This window comes from Melanotaenia boesemani, chromosome 5, assembly GCF_017639745.1.
Source record: "Melanotaenia boesemani isolate fMelBoe1 chromosome 5, fMelBoe1.pri, whole genome shotgun sequence".
Lineage (NCBI taxonomy): Eukaryota > Metazoa > Chordata > Actinopteri > Atheriniformes > Melanotaeniidae > Melanotaenia > Melanotaenia boesemani.
Window position 1 is genome coordinate 9,931,758 of NC_055686.1, and position 21,547 is coordinate 9,953,304.

Here is a 21,547-nt window from a genome sequence, read left to right on the forward strand (position 1 = left end):
CTTTGTTCTTAGAGCTGCTAGCATTGCTTGTAATAGAAAAAACATTAATCATGTTTGATTTTACTCATATTTCCAGAGTTCTGTACGTTTTTATTTGTAACATTTGTAAGAACGACATATTTTTTTTTATAGTAGCTTTATAATTTTTCTGAAGAAGACAAGTTTCAGATGAAACATGTCAATGTAAAATTACAAATCCTTAAAAAACTCTCTGTCTGATCAAAATAATTCTTACAACTACGACTGAAATAGACTAAATGAACCTAGTCATGTGTCAACATTTTTTTTCATGAAGTTTGTCCAACAAAACATAATCTGGCCTGAAGAAAAAACGAGGCTGGAAGCTCAGTTGCTGTCAAATCCTTAGTTGCTGGCTACCTACGCCAATTTGTGGAGACAAGTATATTGTTTGTACTTTCCAGAATATGTGCTTTGAGGGTGAACAGTATTTTTATATCCAGAGTATTATTTATGTAAGTAATTGTAAGAATATTTACCTCAAACTGTTTAAATTACTTTAAAACCTGCCTGCAAGGCTTCCAATAAACCTCAATAATTCACAATAATTAAATGTGGATGGAAAACCTTTACTAATAATCTAGATATTGAAAATTTAGTCTCAGTCATAATTCTGTATTAACATATATTCTCTGTCAGTGACAGAAACAGAAGGAATTGGTAAAATTCTAGGTTGGCTGGGAGATACATTTAGGACATGCAAGTGGAGGTGGTACAGGTAGACCATCCCACATCTTCCACCTGCTTCCACATCCTGTTTGCCTAGACACTGCACAAGTTATGATCAATTCCAACACTGTTTGGAAGGCTGCGTTGCAACTAATGACTCTGGGTTTGGACTAATATAAAACTTGAAGCATGTCACAAAGAGTTTGGCTGCATTCAGTTTGAGGCCATATTACACACATATTTTACAACAGTTAGTTAAAAGCATCCATTTTGTTTACGGTTAGTGTTGTCTTTGAAGCATTTTGTATTGCAAAGGTATCAAACTTAAACTTCAATCAAATGTTTTCCATGGCAGGGATCATCAACTCAGGACATCAACACCTTTTTTTTCTTTTTCTTTCTTTTTATCTCACTTTTATTTAGTTAAATTTTGAGAATATTTTAATACTGTAGTTTAAATCCTTTATAACCTTAGAAAAATCATCTTTATGTTAGGTTTCAGATTAGCATTTTCCTTTCCCTTTAGGTTACAAGCTTTTAAGACAATGGGTAGAGTAAAAAAAGTAAAAAAAAGTAAAAAAAAAAAAAGAAAAAAAAAGAGTATTGTTAGGAAAGACTTGTGGTGGAAAAGCAGCCCTGGTCAGAATAATGAAGAGTAAAGGCATTTCAAGCCAAAATACAGATTACGCTTCGGAAATGTAGTCAGAAGTTTCAGAAAATTTTCAGAAACTTTTGATCATCTTTAACAAATAGGGCTAATGAAATTTCTGACCAGATTTCTGAAGTGAAAAAAACAAAACAAAACCCAAAATACATTTATTTATTTAATTTAATTTAATTTAATTTAATTTAATCAATGTAAGCGCTTAATATGATCAATATGAGATAGATTATCTGTACTGTGAGTTTGGTAGCACTACAACATGTCATATTGTAGTTATTGAATATTTTCCTTTCATATTTTTTCGGTGTTAGAATTTGCAGACGGTCCCTGCCCAGTCTGCACCAGGCTCTGCAAAGCGTTCATGCAAGTCTCCCAGCTCGTTTAGATGAAAATACGGTTGTAGCTTGCAGTCTACGTTACTGTGATTGCGGTGTTGTGTCGGTTTTGTAGAAAAATGTTCCGTTGATGAGTTATTAACTCATGAAAGCCGAATCTGTGAATATCTTTCTAACTTTACCGAAGTGTTAAAATCTTCTGCAGGTGAAAATTGGACTTAGAATTACACATTTTTTTCTACACTGTCTTACATGGGCTGTGTTTTTCTGTAATTTTAAATTCAGTTCACGTGAGTCAAAGTTTTATTTACAGCAGGACATTTTGACATACATTTGCGCTCGTTCTCACATTGTATTCTACAAGTTTTCACTCAAACCTACAAGTTTGTACATGTTGGCACATTTTTACCTTCATAGCACATAAACTGCATGGTCGTTTGAACAGTTAATGCAGCTGTCATGGAGCCAGGACTCGAGACCAGGACCAGGAGGAAGAAGGAACCAGGATTAACACAACTGAACGTGCTGCAAAAGCAGGAAGTTTTATGCATGAACAAAAACGCGAAATTCGGTGTCGGGTCGAAAAGCAGAGGAAGAAAAACCTACTGATTTAACAGGACGATAGAAACTTCGCTGTTAAAGTTGTTGGAAAAACGAGACAAATATCCTCAAACTGTCATAGATTTTTTTTAAAAGTAGATAAACATACTAGATGTTTTGTATAAAAACAAACTCCAGTTTATTAAGGTAGGTCGGTAATGTAGGTCTGACACACCCATAAAATACTCCCATGGATTCTTTGGTTGGATCAAATTCTCTTGACATGAGACGAACCAAGAAGAGAGAGGAGGAGGAAACGGTGCCAGTGCCACGTGCTTAAGGCAACGTGTACGTTTCACACCACGAACGGAGACTAAAGCAATGGAATTACTAACTTAAGAAATAAAGTAAATAAATAAATAAATAAAACAGCAACAACAATTTAAGACGCCACCAAGAGAGAAGACCGACAGGAGGAACCCTTTTCAAGAACAATAAGTTATTTGTTGTAAACATAAATAAACTAATATCTTTTTATAAACTGTCGTAAATTTATTCTGTACATTCATTCATTCATTCATTCATTCATTAATCACAATTTCTTGTTTCGATCATGTTATTTAAAACCGTTATACTGCTTTCATCATCCTTTTGTCTCAAAGCTTTATTAGTTTATTTCTTTCAGTTACTAAACATACACAAGTGAATTACCAGGAGCCATGACAGAACATAATTATATTGTTGGCATAAAATGTGCACCTTAAATTTAGCTTCAGTTATTATTTAACATGACCTGATATTACAGGATTACACAAAGAGCAGGTAGATCAGCTTCTTTTGTCTGCAACACATGGTCGTTTCTTTGTTGAGTTAGGAGGAACACGGCTTTCCGGGTGTTACATTATACCTAATAATAATTATAGTAATGATGATGATAATAATAATAATATACCACATTATGAATGTAATATAAGTGATGAACTTAGATGGTAATATGTGAAAATGTGACCCTATTTATCTGTAGTTTACTCTCTGACTACATGTCTTTTTCATCTTTTTTTCGAAACTTTATTTCTTTTTCTTTTATCACATAAAATAAGGATGCTGGCTTGTTTGGGGTGAAAAATCACATTAAGTAAAACTAATCTCTCTTTTATATATAAAAGAGAGAGAGAGATTAGTTTCACTTAATGCTATTTCAGAGCTGAAATAAGAGGCGGATTAAATGTGTTAAATGTGTTACAAAATTAGTATTAAAACACCAAATTGGATTGTTTTTTCCCCCCTAAACATTTATGACATTTTCTTTGTCCCACCAGCATTTTTAAAAAAGGTAAAGATTTTTTTTAATAAATGGATTATGAGGTTTTTGAAGACAAAAAAGAAAAGAAAATCGTGACTTTTCAAAATGAGTATTTAAGCTTTTATAAAAATGTAAATATATGAAAAAACAATGATAAAATGTGACAAAATGATCAGACCTTTTATAGGAGGTACACTGTGTCTACCTACAAACATTTCCAGGTAGGCTTTGAACCCCTATTAGTGATCCATATAAAAACAAACAAACCAAACAGAAGGAAGATTACAGTATATTTCATGGTAAGCTCATGTCACGTCTCTGTACCAGGTGATGAGTTTATGGTCAGACGATGTAACTGATTATAATAATTTTGGAGAGAAGTTTATGTGAACTGGTATTGTTCTCTACTTGCTGTGTTAACTTCCTGTTTTTGTCTTTAGACACGTTCAGTTAGAAAAACGTCCATTTTTTGATCATCTGCCAGATTCTTCCCTTATCATTAACATTTCCAATGTTTTCTGTATTCTGTTAGCATTTATTTACAGTATATGTATGTTTTTGTTTTTTGCTAGACCGCTCATGAACGTGGCTGTTCCCAGTTTGTTTCCATCACAGACTGCCATCTTCATGAGGATTTTTTTTTTTTTTTTGTACTTTTCTCACAGGGACTACTCTTGGAACAAACAACAACAAAAAAAAAACTATATAATTAAAAGTAACAAAATATTTATTTCTTCTTTTAAAATAATAATAAAAAAAGAACAAAACCAAATTCAGGGTGAAAAGCTTTTTTCTATAGAAACCAGCGGCTGTTGTTGATTGGTCGATGTTGTCACATGGGCTTCACCTCTCTGTCCAATGAGGACACAGAGTTTAGAGGTTAAACGTTAAAGTGACCTTGAGCAATGAACTTAAATGTTTCTTGTCTTTTTTATTCTGTCTTTAGAATCAAAATTCATTGTTTTTATATGAAACTGACGAATGAATGAATAAATAAAATAGTATCAGAGTTTTATTTCTGGCTGTGTACAGCAACAATATGTTCATCATAGTCCTGCACCTGACTGCACAAAGTGCTTCATCTTCAGCTCAGATGTCTCTGACATTAAGATCTGCTGGAATGGTTGTTTTCTGATTTTAGCCCTTTTGTATGAACTTATGCGTCTGTCCTTATGTCTGATGTTCTGTCTGTTCTTCTAATCATGCTGCTCCTCAGGCCTTTTAAATTACCCCTTGGGGATAAATAAAGTGTTGAATTGAAATACATTTTTGGTGGAAACTCATATATTTCTATATTCATATAATCCTCTTAAAAGCACCACTGGCAGCTATTATTTAAATATCAGTTTACTTATTAGTATATATGTCCCTCCATTCATTCTCTAGTTTATCCTGGTTAGGACTGTGGAAAGCCGGAGTTTTTCCCAGCTGTCGTCAGCCAAGAGTCACAATGTTGAAGAGAAAAACATTAACTGAGTCAAAGCATTTTTGCTGGTTTAACAGTTTTCAGGGATTAAATAAGGAAACTGTTTCTTCATTTAAAATTTTTTTATTTTTACAGAGGAAACAGATGTTGAAAATGACAGTTTATGTTGTCATCTATTAAAAGCGTCCACAACCTTCCTTTTCGGCTGCAGCTTAGTGTTGTTAAGAACATTCAGAGCTAAATCTCTTTCACTGTAAGTGAAAATTATACGAGTTGAAATGCAGTCATACAGCTACTGTAGTGTTGTTAACTATGAATTTATCAAACTTTGTCAATACATTGGAGACTAATTACTAAAACACAACCACCTGTTTGTCTTGTTCCTCTGCAGATGTCTGACAAGAAGAAAAGAAAGAAATCTATGACATCTGATTCATCCTTGGAGGCCTCGGAGCTACCTGTCAGGTAATATCAGAATAATTTGTAAATTGTCCTTGTGAAGTTTCTTAAGAAAACTTAACTTCATATTCACAAATGAGTTTGTCGACCACAAAGTTGTTTGTATGTTTCCTCTTTGATTGATGAATGCTAATATATTAATAAACTGAATGTGTTTTACTTGCAGCTAAATGCCTGAAAATGTTTATAAAAGGTCACAAGACTGAAAGACTGTGCAGACGATGTGAGAGATTAACTCAACCAATCAGAAAAGGATTCCACTAAATCCTCTTGTTTACAGGAGGATGCTTCCCCGCATAGGTTTTAATTATTTCCCTGTAATAATTATATTATGATGAATGATGTTATGAGTTATGATGAATGTTAGATTTAATTTTCAGACAGTTCGTAATATTCCTGTAAATAATCATAAGCAGACTGATATTACCACGGAGCGTTGCTGGTTCGTGCATTGTGGGTAAAGTGTAGGCAGTGACTGTTGTGGGAGCTCACATAATATGAACGAGTTCAAGTTCTTCATTTGCAAATATATTTCGTTCAGTTCAATGTTGATAGAAAAATGAACGAGTTCAATGAACACATTTGGATTGGCCGTTGGCCACGACTTCGGACACACACGTTTTGACAGTCGATGGTTAGTTTTATTCAAATTAAAATTATTTCTGGATTAAAAGGATTTGTTTGTTTATCTGGTTTTGTTTTGGAGGAAATGTGAAATTAGAGATAAAAACCTTTTAAGAAGCTGAGTTTGTTTTTTTTGTTTTTTTTGTTATCGTCTTGAAATGTAAAATTTTGGAGATATACTTTCGTTTTCACAACTTCCATGTTTCACTAGTTGTGTTTCCAGTAGCCCTAGAATTGCCCCAAACCTAAATATTGCAATAAAACTGGTAATGGAAACACAAAAAATGAGAAAAACCTCTCAAATATCACTAAAACAAATTTGTTTTTAGACGTGTCAATTTAGAGGTACATCGCAAAATGTACTTTTTTCCCATTTACACATCACCGGATGTGACATTGGGGGGTCATGCGACCAGTTTAAGTAAAGATGGCGCGGTATATGTACGAAAGGAGGACACAGAAATCTTTTTACAAATAAATAAAGAGATAAATATAACCGCCATCACTGAAAGCAAACAACTAAATGCAGAGTTTGAGAGGGAATTAGAAATCTCCTTCCTCCTCAAAGTAGAGTCTCGCGGGACAAGATTTTATTAGAATTGCAGCTGATACCCTAAAAACCATTCAGTGGGATCATCTGCAAATTGCAATTGTACATTTTCAACATTTTAGAAATATTGCTTTTATTTTGTGAAAAACTGTAATGAAAACGCGGCTACTGTTTTCTCTCTACAGTTTACAGACAAGTAAATCTGAGTCTGAAAGTCCGACATGTGAATCATTAAAGAGTGATAATTCCATGTATCACCCACTCAGTTTCAAGTCACAAAGGTATTTCTACATTTTGTTCACTTTAAATCAAAATATCTTCCTATAACTAATTAAATCTGTAGATAAATATATGCAAAGACGTGTGAAAGATCTTTGTTTGTAGTTCACAGTTTAAAGGAACTGAACCTGGAGCTTCCACCACTGAGTCTTTGATAAGTGAGCATCAGTCTGTTAACTTGAACATTGAAAAGACCCAAAGGTAAATATAATGTTTTATAAAGTGTGACTTCAGTTCATTATTTATTTCTGTGGGGATTCAGCCCGACATCTTCCAAAAACCTCATCAGTCTGTACTCTGAACTTGTGAGATCTTGTCATGCTCTTCTAGATTAAAAAAGGAGCATGTCTGCTATTAAGGTGTCTTTACAAATCATCTGTAGGGTTTAAAACCAGAGTTTGACTTGGACACTTAAAAATTAGAAATTTATGCAGAATCGTTGCTGTCGGGTAAAATGAGTTTTGGAGATAGGTTTGCGCCTGACAGAAGCGTTTTACATCAGTAAGCCTATGTACAAGCAGACCAAAAGTCAGATCATTATCTGATTTCTGGAGTTATCAGATTATTCATGCAAACAGAATAATCTGATATGCTAAATCAGATAATGGCAGTTATTTGATTACAGGAAGTCAAATTAAAACAGATTTCTCCATGGTACTATGATGTCTTTCCACATGCATACATACTTATATATCTGGTTTAAGTAGCTCTTTAAACCAGCTCAAATGTTCATATGTATAAAAAAAAATAAAGAAAAAACCCAAAACAAACTAATTATCTGAGACTGAAGTGATGAGTGTGGAAAAGTCTATCATCCCAAGACCAAAGGTCTTGGAGGCCTATTAACGCCCATGTTAGGACAGCTAACGTTAAGACCGTAGACATAGGCATGTTCAATAAAACTATTTAGAAACTATTTAATCCATGTTTGGAAAGAAAAGAAAAAAAAAAACAGGATGTTCTAGTCTTAGATCTCTACATATGTACTCCAAAGGAGACCTGATCACATATTAAAATACAATTATTACCACATAAGAAGATTGCTGAGGCACTCAGTGAGATGATGAATAAAAAGCCTTTATTATATCATGGCTAACATAATACAAACCTGTCTATGCCGATGTGTTTCAGCCTAAAAGGCCTTCGTCATGGCTCAGTTCATGTTTAAATAGGCGATCAAAGCCACCTGCTTTCTTTTCCTCTTTACCTCTGATATTGTCTTCTTTGTTGAATCAGCCACTGTGCGTTTAAAAGGACCGGTGTGTTGATATCTGCTTGCTAGTGTTTGATGCAGTGTGTGAAGCAAAACATAGTTGTAGCTTTGTGCAGCATTCTGGAAGAAAACTTGTGAAGTGAGGTTTCTCAGCCTCAGGACGCTGCTGGGCAGCAGTGATTCTGGAAATGCATGTAATAGATGTAACTGTACCATCAAACCAGTCAGGAATGCAGAGTTCTAAGATTGGAAAATTATGTAGTGTTAATATGATCCAACCTCAAACAGACAAATTTACATTACATTACAATTTACATACCTCATAACTGGCGCACACTAAAATAAGACACGTGTGATGTTTGTTCATTCCTCAGCCGACCGGCGAGCTGTTCTGTGTGTAAAGGAGATTTGAGAGATCCAGTCCAGCTCCTCTGTGAACACTGGATATGCAAAAAGTGTGTAAAGTCAGACCAGTACAAGTCTGATTCATCACCGGACTATTCCTGTCCAGAGTGTGGAGAGAAATCCAAAATAAAATCTGGTAAGTTTTTAAAAGACTTTTTAAAAAGATCTAGATTCATCCACCCATCCATCCATTTTTTTCCACTTGTACCGGGTTGAGTCACCAGCAGCCTAAGCAGGGAAGCCTAGACTTCCCTTTCCTATGCCACTTTGTCAAGCTCGTCCAGGGGGATCCCGAGAAGACCACTTCTTATCCCAGTGGTAAATGCCTGGAACACCCCACCAGGGAGTCATCCAGGAGGCATCCTAACCAGATGCCAGAATCACCTTATGTGGACCCTCTTGATGTGGAGAGGCGTCAGCTAACACCACTAGCTGTGCCACTGGACCAGTGCTAGGTTCAGTGGGGAGTGGGAAGCAAAACAAGTAGACCAGAGACCATGACTTTAAATGCAAATATAATGTATGCAATAAACATAATAAACAGTGCACATAAAAACAAACAAAAAATGTATAATCCTACAGGTTCTGATGGAAAGGTAAGTATGGTTACAGGTGAGTATGATTCACCTTTTTTTTTTTTTTTTTTAGGTTAGGAATCATTTTAATCAGGCTAATTTAGATTTAATTAGACTGTTTTGTTTCAGTTATTGTTATTTATGTTAATAGGTTGCACTTATTTTGGATCTCCTATTTATTTTCCTGGGTTGACTATATCAGTTATTGTCAGCAAGACAGTCAATTCAGGCTTGAGTCCTGCTGCAGTCAAAAAGTTCAGTTCCAGGAAGAATTTTAGTTTGATTCAGTTTAAATAAAAAATAAAACCGACAGTTCATTTCCTAGTTCAGTTCAAATCAAATCCTTTCACTTTTATTGCTTTGGCAGAGAGTCACCATCCAAATTTTTCGCGAAAGATTACCTCACTTTCGTGATTATGAAGAAGATGAAACCAAAGTCACTGGATCTGGTTCACCATCTTGAATCATGTCCGCGTGCCACCTGCATGCTCTGACCAAGTTTTTAATTGAGCAAACAAAGATACTTGACCTGTACAGCAGGTTATAAACAAAATAAATTATTATTTCTAACTACTCAAACAACACTAACAAAGTTTTACAGTCTTCCAGCTCTTAGCATCACTGGTGCTCTGTGAACCTAAAAGGTGCTGGAGCAGCCTCTGAACTCATGGCTCCGTCTTCCACACAAATACTGAACACATCTCTCATTTACACAATGTATGTTCACTCACATTAAACGTGGTTACTACTTGATAAACCAAAAATATTAACTGGAAACCAGTTTACAATGAAGAATTTTTTACACAGCTATGTTATTAGCGTCAGCTCTCCGCTAGCATTTAAACAGAATGACACGGTGAAAATACAATAAAATAAACATGAAACTCACCAAAACTGGTGTTGCTTAGTTTTTATCTGCTCCTCTTCTTGTCTCGATCAGGTAAGTACTGTTTTACAGGTTTTAAATCAAGTTATTTATACACTGTTTATCACCACTTGTTGTTCCTGCCTTCTCCTCTGCTCTCCTTCACGTCTCTGCCTCTGCAGCATCACTCAGGTGCTGCTACTAGTCTCTTAACAGGATAGTGATATGACTTTCTAAAGGCACATTTTTAATCTGTTTAAAAAATATTTTATAAGCCTTGGAATAATTAAATGAGCATTAAAACAAATAATAACTTATTAATGCAACATAATTATTTATTGCTATTTATATCTGATATATGGTTTAGATCAGCCACACCCTATCTCTAAGAGAGAGCCCTGCCACCCAGCGGAGGAAACGTATTTCAGCCGCGCTTATTCACAATCTGTTTTATTTTTCTGGTCAGACTGCCTACAGATAAAGGTAGGAACACAGATTGACTGGTTAATGAAGAGCTTTGTCTTTTTGGCTAAACTTCTTCACCACAACTGAACGATACATAGTCACTGGACACGCTGCACCTATCTGCCTGTCGGTCTCCCGCTCATTCTTCTTTCAGTTGTGATAAAGACCCAAAGATACTTGAACTACTTCAGTTGGGTGAAGATCTCATGTCTGACCCAGAAAAGACACTCAGGCTGAGGTGCGCTGATTCTCATACCAGTTGCTTCACACTCAGCTGCGATTGTGTCCAGTGAGGGTTGGTGGTCATGGCGTGATGAGGCCAACAGAACAACATCATCCACAAAAAGCAGAGACCCCATACTGTACCTAGATATTCTGTTCATAAAGCTATGAACAGACAAAGGGTAGCCTAAGTGGAGTCCAACCCTGACCAACAACTAACTTACTGCCTGCAACATAGACCGAGCTCAGGCACTGGTTGCGCAGGGACTAAATAACTCATACAACGGGGTCCATAAGGCAAGGGAGGGCAAATTTATTTGTATAGCACATTTCATATACAAGACAATTCAAAGTGCTTTACACAAAACATAAAAACTTTACAGCAAGGTGCAGAAAAAAAAGATAAAATTGATTAAATATAAACAGAAAGGAAAAAAAAAAAGCTCAGATAAAGAAATAAAGTTAAGATTCCAGCTTAAAAGAACCAGATGCAGATCTGGACTCTAAATAAAAACTGCAGTGAGCTCTCTGAAAGCAGCTGTTTTCATCACTGGACCTGTGCCCCCCATCAGAAGAAGAGAGGAAAGATTCAGTAGATTACTGGCACTAAATAACTGACTTATTTCGGCGTGATTACAACAAACTGCATTTTATTAATAATTTTTACATTTTTTGGGAATGCAGACATCTTTTTAAGGCAAATGGATTAAATTTTAACAAGTCACGGGTGAAACTTTTTACCTCCAACCTTTTCTACTTCCTGCGCCATCCCTCTGTATTTGATGCAAAGACTGAGATACAAGTGGAGTTATCTCATAAGACAGACCAAACAAAACCCAGAGGAGGAGCTGCACTCTACTCTGCCTCAAAAAGTGGAGACAAGAGGATGGATCTTTATTTGCCCCCAATCCCCTAAACAGAACCAAAACCCAGGACAGTGACACTTCGCCCAATCAACAACCAGGTAAGGTAAGGTAAGGAGAAAAGTAGCTTGGTCAGAACACAGAGCTGCTTTTTAAAAGGTTTCCGAGTAGTGTTAACATAACCTGTGAGCCACAGCGTGCCCCCAAAGGTAGGGTAAACAATTCCAAACCCATCAAGTTAGCTTCATTAAATGTTAGGTCATCAGCAAGCAAAACATTTTTAATTAAGAATGTTATCACTAAACACAACCTTGATTTTATGTTTTTAACAGAAACTTGTTTAAACCAAGATAACAGAGCAGTTGTTCTTATAGAGTCAACCCCTCCCAAATTTAGTTTTATCAGTGAGGTCAGACTGAACAGGAGAGGAGGAGGAGTAGCAGTTTTATTTAATGAGTCATTTCAATGTAAGCAGTTATCTTTTGGAAATTTCACTTCTTTTGATTATTTCATTGATTTCGCTGACATTTTTAGCAAAAACTATCATAATGCTCGGTTTTTATTTGCTATTGTCGACAGATTAACAAACCCTCCTCTGTCAATAGCACCTGAACTTTGTTCCGCCAAGGCCTGCAAAGAGTTCACCAAATTCTTCACAGAAAAATCCAGAATATTAGACAAACAGTTGGTTCATCAGCAGCAACAGGTTCAGGAAATATACTGTGTCCATTGAAAACTAGTTTAAACACCATGACACAGTTTAATCCCATTAGCAGCAAAGATCTAGGCGATATCATGTGAGTTGAACTCCTCCTCTTGCTGCTTGGATATCCTGCCCACAGGCCTTTTCAAAAAGGTCTCAAAAAACTGGAGCCAGATCTGTTACAGATTATTAACTTATCTTCTAAAACGGCTGTAATCAAACCTTTGCTGATCTAGACAATCTAGACAAGACACAAATGAGCAACTACAAACCAATCTCAAATCATCCGTTTCTAAGTAAGATCATTGAAAAGGTCGTCTTTCATCAATTAAATGACTTTTTAAGTATCTGTAAAGTATCAAGTAAGTAAGTAAGTAAGTAAGTATCAAGTATCTGATGAGTCTTCCCCTTCAGAATCCCTGAATAGACCTTACCAGAGACCAGTGTTGTTTTTCGTCATCAGTGACAATGATGAATTTATTTCGTTGATGAACCTTTTTTTCATGATGATAACGGGACAGTGATGAGCTAAAAATGGCTTCCGTTTCTAAGTAAGATCATTGAAAAGGTCGTCTTTCATCAATTAAATGACTTTTTTGCTTTTTTTTTTTTTTAACACAAAACAACTGCTATGATGTCTTGCAGTCAGGTTTTAGACAGCACCACAGCACTGAGACTGCTCTGACCAAAGTCATTAATGACTTATGTTTGAATACAGACGATGGAAAAATGTCAGTCTTAGTCTTACTGGACCTCAGTGTTGCATTTGATACAGTCGAGTGGAGAACTGGATGGGCCTCTCTGGCACTGCACTTCTCTGGTTTAAGTCTTATTTAGAGAATAGGAAGTACCTCGTGTCAATAGGCAATAGGTAATTTTACACCTGAGCAGACAAGAATTACATCTGGAGTTCCCCAAGGTTCCATCCTGGGCCATCTTCTGTTTAACATCTACATGCTCCCACTGGCACAGGTAATAAAGAACAATAAAACTAGTTACCATAGCTACGCTGATGACACACAGATATATATTACAATGTCACCAGGAGATCGAGGCCCTATAGTGGCTCTTGGTAAATGCATTGAAGAGATTAATGACTGGATGTGTCCGAACTTTCTCCAGTTAAATAAAAACAAAACTGAGGTGATGGTTTTTGGAGTGAAAGAATAACGATTAAGTATCACCACAGAGCTTCAGTCCATACAACTAAAAACCACCAACCAGACCAGAAATCTGGGTTTATTGATGAACTCAGACCATAACTTTGAGAAACACATTAAGGGAATTACAAAGTCAGCCTACTATCACCTTAAGAACATATCAAGGGTTAAAGATTAGTGAAGTCCTGCTTCAGAACCTCAGATTGTTGCTTGGACACATTATTTGACCCTGTATGTAGAACGATGGTTCTCACATCTGGGTAATCAGCCACAGCTTTCAGAATTCTCTCCTGTGTGTCACTGATCATATCTTTAGGAAAGCAGAGGACTTTGGTGCTCTTTCCACACATCCACTGAACATAATTTACAGTAGAATCGTTATATACAAAAAGAATATTATATATACAAATCAAAGAAAAAAGTGGAAGAATGCAGTAGAAGGGAGAGCAAAGGAAGCCTCTGTACAGCAGCAAAGCAGGAAGTATAATTCATACTCCTGAACCACCCCCACAAAATTTACCAAGAGACATGATCAAATATCTTCTCGAAGTGCACAAAGCACATGTAGACTGGTTGTGCAAACTCCCATGCTTCCTTCAGAGCCCTTCTCACAATGTAGAGTTGGTGCACTGTTACACAACCAGGATGAAAACTACACCGCTCCTCCTCAATGCAAAGTTCAAGTATCTGATGAACCTTCCCCTTCAGAATCCCTGAATAGACCTTACCAGAGACCAGTGTTGTTTTTCGTCATCAGTGACAATGATGAATTTATTTCGTTGATGAACCTTTTTTTCACGACGATAACGGGACAGTGATGAGCTAAAAATGGCTCTCTGATGACGAAAACACGACGAGACGTTTGTAAGATTTCGTTGACAAGACGAGATGAAAATGTTCAAGGGCTGATTGTCCAACATTAAAAATGCACGGCATTTCTGCCTATTGTAAGCGCAGTCTGTCAGTCAGCAATGCTGCTGCACCTTGGATATGCCCACCACCTGACGTGCAGCGTGAACACAGACAAGCAGTTTATTCATTAACAGATTAATCATGGTGGCAGCGTTGACGAAGGGGTTTGGTGGTTGGAAGCGACAAAACGATATATGGACATATTTTAACTATAATCCATCATAATTTCACTGCCAGACTAGGTCAAGTTGAGCATGTGTTCCTCATCCATTGCTCATATTTTGGGCATGTGTATGTTCAGGAAATTCTCAGAAAAAAAAGCCACAATTACCAAAGTAAGAATATTGTTGCTCCTTGCTGTTTTGAAGTAATTGATTCCACAGTTAGCACTTTATTTGTGCAATGCATAACCCTAAGTAGATCAGAACGTATTTGCTGTTGGTTGAAAACCTTCTAAAACCATTCCTTTTATTTCGTAATTATTGATTAGAATAATGAAAGAACAAGCTCACAATGGGTTGGTCTGTGTTGAACTAATAGATCTACTATTTGCTTGTGGAACATTTATGTATGATAAAGTAAGGCATCAATTCATGAAAAAAGTTGAAATACAGAAATAAAAGGGTTTTGCCCAACAGCAGTTGCGGCAGCATTGCATCCCTATTTACACGAAAGTCTAGGCTAAAGCTATCACTCTGGTAAAGGATCTGGTTATTATGCAAAAGCATGAAGGTTAACTTGTTTTATGAATTGCAATAGTTGTTATAATTTGGTAACCTTGATTTCACTTTTTAATACATATTATTGACCAAAATTAATTGACCTAATACTTTTTTTACTGACTAAAACTAGACTAAAACCTTTTTGATTTTTGGTCGACTAAAATTAGACTAAAACTATCCAACTTAGAAATGACTAAAATGTGACTAAAACTAATAAGCAGAAACAACACTGCCAGGTAGACTGAGAAGTCTGGTCACCCTTTAGTTGGAGCACACCCTCCAGTACCCTTTCTTAAATAGAGGGAGCCCCAGCTCAGTCTGCCAGGCACTGGCCTTGATGTCCATCCAGTCTTGTTGAGACGTGTTAATAATAATAATAATAATGGATTAGATTTATATAGCGCTTTTCAAGGCACCCAAAGCGCTTTACATTGTGAATCCATTATTCATCCACTCCTCACTCATACCTGGTGATGGTAAGCTACGTGCGTAGCCACAGCTGCCCTGGGGCAAGCTGACGGAAACGTGGCTGCCAGTCTGCGCCTACGGCCTCTCCGACCATCACCGAACATTCATCCACACATTCATCCACACATTCATACACCAGCGATGCCAACACTGGAGGCAAGGAGGGTTAAGTGTCTTGCCCAAGGACACAACGACAGATGACTGCGGGAGCGGGAATCGAACCGCCGACCTTCCCATCATTGGACGACCTGCTCTACCGCCTGAGCCACTGCCGCCCCAACCAAGACAACCCCACAACATCCAGGGCCTTGTGGAACTCTGGGTGGATCTTATCCACCCTTGGGGGCCAGCCACGAAGCAGCTTTTTAATCATCATAGCAATCTCAGACCTGGAGATAGAAGAGCCCACTATATGTCTCCAGGCTCTGCTTTTTCATCGGAAGACATAACATTGAGATTGAGGAGGTCTTCGAAGTATTCCCTCCAGTGACCCACAATGTCCACAGTCAAGGTCAGCAGCACCCTATCCCCATTATACACAGTGTTAATGGTGCACTGCTTCTCCCTCCTGAGTCACCAGATAGTAGACCAGAATCTCCTCAAAGCCAACTAGAATTCATTCTCCATGGCCTCATCACACTCTTCCCTCACCCGAGTTTTTGCCTCAGCAACCACCAAAGCTGCATTCCGCTTAGCCTTACAATATCAGCTACCTTTGGAGTCCCATTAGCCAAAAAGGCCCGGTTGGACTCCTTTATCCTGACGGCATCCTTGACTGCTGGTGTCAAACCATTGTGTTGGTGATTACCATCATGACAGACACCAACCACGTTAAGACTACAGCTCTGGTCAGCTGCCAAAACAACGAAGGCGTGGAACATAGCTACGTGGAACACAACCCACTTGCAATCAATGTCACCTGCCTCATAAAGTCAAGGCTCTGCCAGATTTGGGAATTGAAGCTCTTTCTGACAAGGTACTCTCCAAGATGTTCCCAGCAGACCCTCACGACATGTTTGGGCATGTCAGGTCTATCCTTCTCCACCATTTAGGCCAACTCACTGCCAGGTAGTGATCAGTTACTGCTGTGCACCTCTCTTCAGCCAATTGTTCCAGTCTGATGACACAATTGCAAAGCTGATCATCAAACTGCGACCTTGAGTGTTGTGGTGCCAGGTACATAATGAAGTTACCTTATTTTTTGTTGTGATTTTTGCATTTTTCCTTGAATCTAGCCTAAATATTCCAATAACAACCTGAGTTTGAAGTTATGTATTTGATTGTTACAGGTGACCCGCATCTTTTGAAAGCAAAGAAGAGTTTAAAAGAAGCAATGCAGAAGAACTTTACTTTGACCTCTGAAGGTAATGGAGACCAACAAAGTTCCCTTAAAAGCATTTATACAACTCTTTACACCATCACTGGTGACACAGAAGGACTATCTTTTAAGGTGTTTAGACACCTTAAAAGTAGCTTTGAAAAACAGTCATCGTTTGACACCTCAGTCAACCTCACTGACATCTTTAAATTGTTACCCAACCAAGAGAAACCCCCCAGGACGGTCTTGACGAAGGGAGTTGCAGGCATTGGAAAATCATTCTGTGTACAGAAGTTCATTCTTGACTGGGCTGAGGACGAGGAAAACCAGGATGTTGACTTTGTTTTCTGCTTTGCTCTCCGAGAGTTGAATTTGATTTCAACTGAGAAAAGCCTGCATAAGCTCCTGACAGAATTTCACCCTGCTCTCCGCCACCTGAAAGAGTCAGAAGATTTATTGAAAAGCAAGACTATAGTGATCTTAGATGGTCTGGATGAAAGCAGACTTCAGCTAGACTTTGAAAACGTTAAGGCAGTAACGTCACTCAAGGACGTAACGTCTGTGGGTAATCTCCTTGTAAACCTCATTCAGGGTAACCTTCTTCCTGATGCTTTTCTCTGGATAACTTCTCGTCCAGCAGCAGCCAATCAGATCCCTGCAGAGTATGTCCACATGGTAACAGAGATAAGAGGGTTCAGTGACCCACAAAAAGTGGAATATTTTAAAAAGAGATTTAGTCGTGACTTGAATCTTTCTGAGAGAATTGTGTCACATATTCAGTCTTCACAGAGTCTTGACATCATGTGCCAGATCCCGATCTTCTGCTGGATTTCTGCCGTCTTATTTCAGGAGGTTTTTGGAGAAGAAGAAACTGAGATTCCTCAAACTCTGACAGAGATGATGGCACATTTCCTGTTTGCTCAGACTAAATGCAGAAGCAGAAAATATGACAAGAAGATTGAGAAGAAGAAAGAGAAACTCTTGGAGACACACAGAGAATTTCTTCTGAAACTTGGCAAGCTTGCTTTTGTCCATCTTCAGGAAAATAATCTCATCTTCTGTGAAGAAGACCTGGAAGGCTATAGTATTAACATTGAAGAAGCATTGGTCTACTCTGGATTTTTCAACACCGTTCTTAGGGATGAGGACATTTTCTCCAAGAAAAGAGTTTTCTTCTTTGTGCATCTGAGTGTTCAGGAGTTCTTTGCAGCTCTTTATGTTTATGAATGTTTCACAACCAAGAACTATGTAGGTCTCAGCAGGTTCCTCAATCTAAAGGACGAAGAACATGCTTTACTTGATCTTCTTAAGATGACAGTTGACAAGGTGTTGGATAAGAAGAATGGGCACTTGGACTTTTTCCTGCGATTCCTCCTTGGCCTTATGGTTGATGCCAACCAGAGAGTCCTTAAGGGTCTGTTGACTCCATTGGACTCAAACCAAGATGTAGACAAGGAAATCTTGACTTACCTCAGATCCATTCGGAGGAAGACCTTGTCCCCAGACAGCTGCGTTAACCTTTTCCAGACCATGGTGGAGATGAGGGACCACAAAGTCAAAGATGAGATTCAGGAATATCTCAAACTATCAGATCGTTCAGAAACAGAGCTGACCCCACTTCATTGCTCTGCGCTGGCCTACATGCTGCAGATCTCAAAGGATGAACTAGATGAGCTGGACTTGAAGAGTTACAACACATCAGAGGAAGGCAGGAGGAGGCTGATACCAGCTGTGAGGAGAAGCAGGAAAGCTAAGTAAGCTTTTTTCTATTTGTTTTTTAATGTTATCTGCTTAAGCAGTGTCAACAACTGTTTTGGTAAGGGTTAGCATGGAATGTCATCCTATTAAGTCTATGTAGTGAAAGAGAGAGAATGGTTCTCACCTGCAGGTACTGGATTGATTTGTCTAGATCAATTTAAAAATGTAAATAAAAGCTATCTTTGCCTATTTCCTCTAAGTTAAAAAAGGCACACAATGAAAAGAAACAAATTACTGAAACAAAGTAGATATACACTTTTATCATCAAACAAGATCTTTGTTTGGATCTTACAGATGCCTTCACAAATATCAAAGAATTTATTACAAGCAGAGGGTTTGATTTAGTTTAGATGCAGAGAAATGCATCAGGAGCATCTTTAGCACGTAAATGGAAATTGCACATTAGCTATTTCATTAACCATATATAAAATGACCGGGGTGGTCCCAGGATTGATCCCTGGGGAACATCCTAGGTTATACTGAGGTAACAGGAAGTGCTGATCATGAACTTGCAATACCTGAACAAAACATTTTCCAGCATTCAATATTCCTTTTATCTATCAACCAAAGCTATGGTTTTCATGTCATAATATATCATCCTCCACTTCTAGACTGGCCGACTGCAAAGTAGATGCAGAGTGGGTTGAGCACCTGGCCTTTGCTCTGAAGTTCTCCCATTCTGCTCTGAGAGATCTTGACTTGAGCAACAATGATATAAAAGATTCAGGAGTGGAGCTGCTTTGTGATGGGCTGTCCAAACAGTTCTGCAAACTGGAGACACTAAGGTATTTATATAACAGATGCGCTAGATTATGGTGTTTAGTAAATAATTAATTTGTGCTAGCATAGAAACGTTATGTGCGAATAAAGGTGGTCATTGTAAAAAGCCTTCTGTAATTTCTTGCAGCTTCAGTACACTGAAGGGCGGCATGGCTCAGTTGGTAGAGTGATCGTCTTGTAGCCTGAGGGTTGCTGGTTCAATCCTTGCCTGAAGAGCTCATGTCGAGGTGTCCCTGAGCAAGACACTGAACCCGTAATTGCTCCTGATGGGTCGTGGTGAGCATCTTGCATAGCAGCTCCCGCCATCAGTGTCTGAATGTGATGTATATTATAAGGCACTTTGGGTAAAGGCGCTATATAAATACAGACCATTTACCATTCACTTATATGATTCTAGTTGTTCAACCCCATTCTATTGGTATCTTGAGTTGATGCTACTTATGCTAGCCACAGGGCTTATTTTTCCGGATGTTATTGCCTTCACTCATTTACTTAAACACTGTTTTTCCCAGATTGTCTGGTTGCCAGGTGACAGAGGCAGGGTGTTCATATCTGTCATCAACTCTGCAGTCCAATCCCTCCCATTTGGTAGAACTGGACCTGAGCTACAACCATCCAGGAGACTCTGGCATTAGGATACTCTGTGAGCTGAGAGATAATCCACAATACAAGCTGATCAAACTCAAGTAATTGTACAAATTGACATCCCTGCTTAAGTAAAAAGAGATTTGAGTGCAATCTTAAACCTAAAACCTGTGTATTTTCTCTACAGCCTTGACCATGGTGGAAGTCACAGGATGAAACCTGGTTTCAGGAAATGTAAGTGTTTGCATATATTTGCTAGCTATCATGTACAAATCAAGGAAATTATGATAATAAAGTATTGCATTGTATTTTATATTTGCACATTCAGATGCTTGTGAGCTTACTTTGGATCCCAACGCAGCACAAAAGAACCTACATATCTCTGAAGGAAACAGAAAGGTGACCTGGGTGGAGGATAGTCCGTCACATCCACATCCCATAAACAGGTGTGATCACCACCAGCAGGTGCTGTGTGTGCAGGGCTTAACTGGGCGCTACTACTGGGAGGTTGAGGTGTTTGGATCATTAAGCATTGGGGCCACGTTCAGGGGAACCAACATGAAAGGGGAGACTAGTGATTTTAGGATGGGACACAATGAAAAGTCTTGGTGTTTGGTTTTTTCTGACGATGGTTTTTATGTTTTGAACAACAACATCAAAGTACATGTGTCTTCACTTGGATTACGTACCACTCGGGTTGGGGTGTACCTAGACTGGACGGCTGGCACTCTGTCTTTCTACAGAGTTTCCTCCGACAGTCTGATCCCACTCCATTGTTACAAAACAGTTTTTAATGAACCCCTCTACCCTGCTGTTGAGCTTCATACCAAGTCCTCTGCGTCATTCTGTCAGTTAATTTAACTTGACTGTCCAAACGTTATATGAACACCAGTATTCTCAACCCAGTTCCAAATATTGTGTGGATGGATAAAATGTAAACAAAAAAATAATTCAATGAATTGTAAATGTCATCAACCCATATTCAATTGCCAGTGGAACAATAACAACATAGACATTTATAATCTCATGGAAAATATGAGCTTATTTTGAATCTGATGGCAAAAACACATCTGGAAAAAGTAGTTTCAGGGTGATGTTTAGCATTATGTAGCATCTCCTCTTCTTTTGACAACTGTCTATAAACATCTGGGAAGTGAGGAGACCAGTTGCTGGAGTTTTAGGAGAGGAATGTTGTATCATTCTGGTCTGATACAGGATTCCAGCTGCTCAACAGTCCTGGACCTTGGTTGCTGGATTTCTGCTTCCATGGTGCTCCAGATGTTTTGTATTGGTGAAAGGTCTGGACTGCAGGCAGACCAGTTCAGCAGCTGGACTCTTCTCCTGTGAAGCCATGCTGCTGTGATGGATGCAGGATGCGGTTCAGCATTGTCTTGCTGAAATCTGCAAGGCCTTCCCTGAAAGAGACGTCTGGATGGGAGCAGATGTTGCTGTAAAACCTCCATGTACTTTTCAGCATTGATGTAGCTTCATAGATGTTGAAGCTGCCCACGCAATAGACGCTAATGCAACCTCCATACCATCAGAGATGCAGCTTTTCACCAGTCCACTGATAACAAGCTGGATGCTCCCTCTACTCTTTAGTCTGCAGGACACGCTGTCCAAGGTTTCCAGAAAGAATTTCAGACCATTTAAAATGAGCTTTGGA

General features: G+C 38.2%; 3 protein-coding genes and 1 long non-coding RNA gene across 6 annotated transcripts in view; 3 read left to right on the forward strand and 1 right to left on the reverse strand.

The window, feature by feature from the left end:
- LOC121639776 overlaps positions 1-21,547 on the forward strand; it is a 565,698-nt gene that overhangs the window by 32,053 nt on the left and 512,098 nt on the right. The window lies entirely within an intron of this gene.
- Positions 1-21,547, forward strand: part of LOC121639814 — an 882,884-nt gene that overhangs the window by 11,813 nt on the left and 849,524 nt on the right. The gene's annotated exons all lie outside the window — the stretch shown is intronic.
- Positions 198-11,432, reverse strand: LOC121639843. The gene is made up of 3 exons (XR_006010261.1): positions 11,354-11,432; positions 8,389-8,399; positions 198-209 (listed from the first exon to the last, which is right to left on the reverse strand). It is a non-coding gene; the product is annotated as an uncharacterized LOC121639843 (long non-coding RNA).
- On the forward strand, positions 1,693-21,215 carry LOC121639719 (NLR family CARD domain-containing protein 3-like). Of its 2 annotated transcripts, none has more exons than XM_041985176.1 (10): positions 1,693-2,720; positions 5,347-5,420; positions 6,774-6,869; positions 6,973-7,068; positions 8,455-8,621; positions 16,730-18,512; positions 19,128-19,301; positions 19,809-19,982; positions 20,069-20,115; positions 20,210-21,215. In XM_041985176.1, the coding sequence occupies exons 2-10, from the start codon at positions 5,347-5,349 to the stop codon at positions 20,740-20,742; spliced, it is 3,144 nt and encodes a 1,047-aa protein (XP_041841110.1). In that variant the 5' UTR covers positions 1,693-2,720; the 3' UTR covers positions 20,743-21,215. The 2 variants fall into 2 exon arrangements, with proteins under 2 accessions (XP_041841110.1, XP_041841111.1); XM_041985177.1 differs by having other exon boundaries at positions 19,809-19,939; positions 20,210-20,350.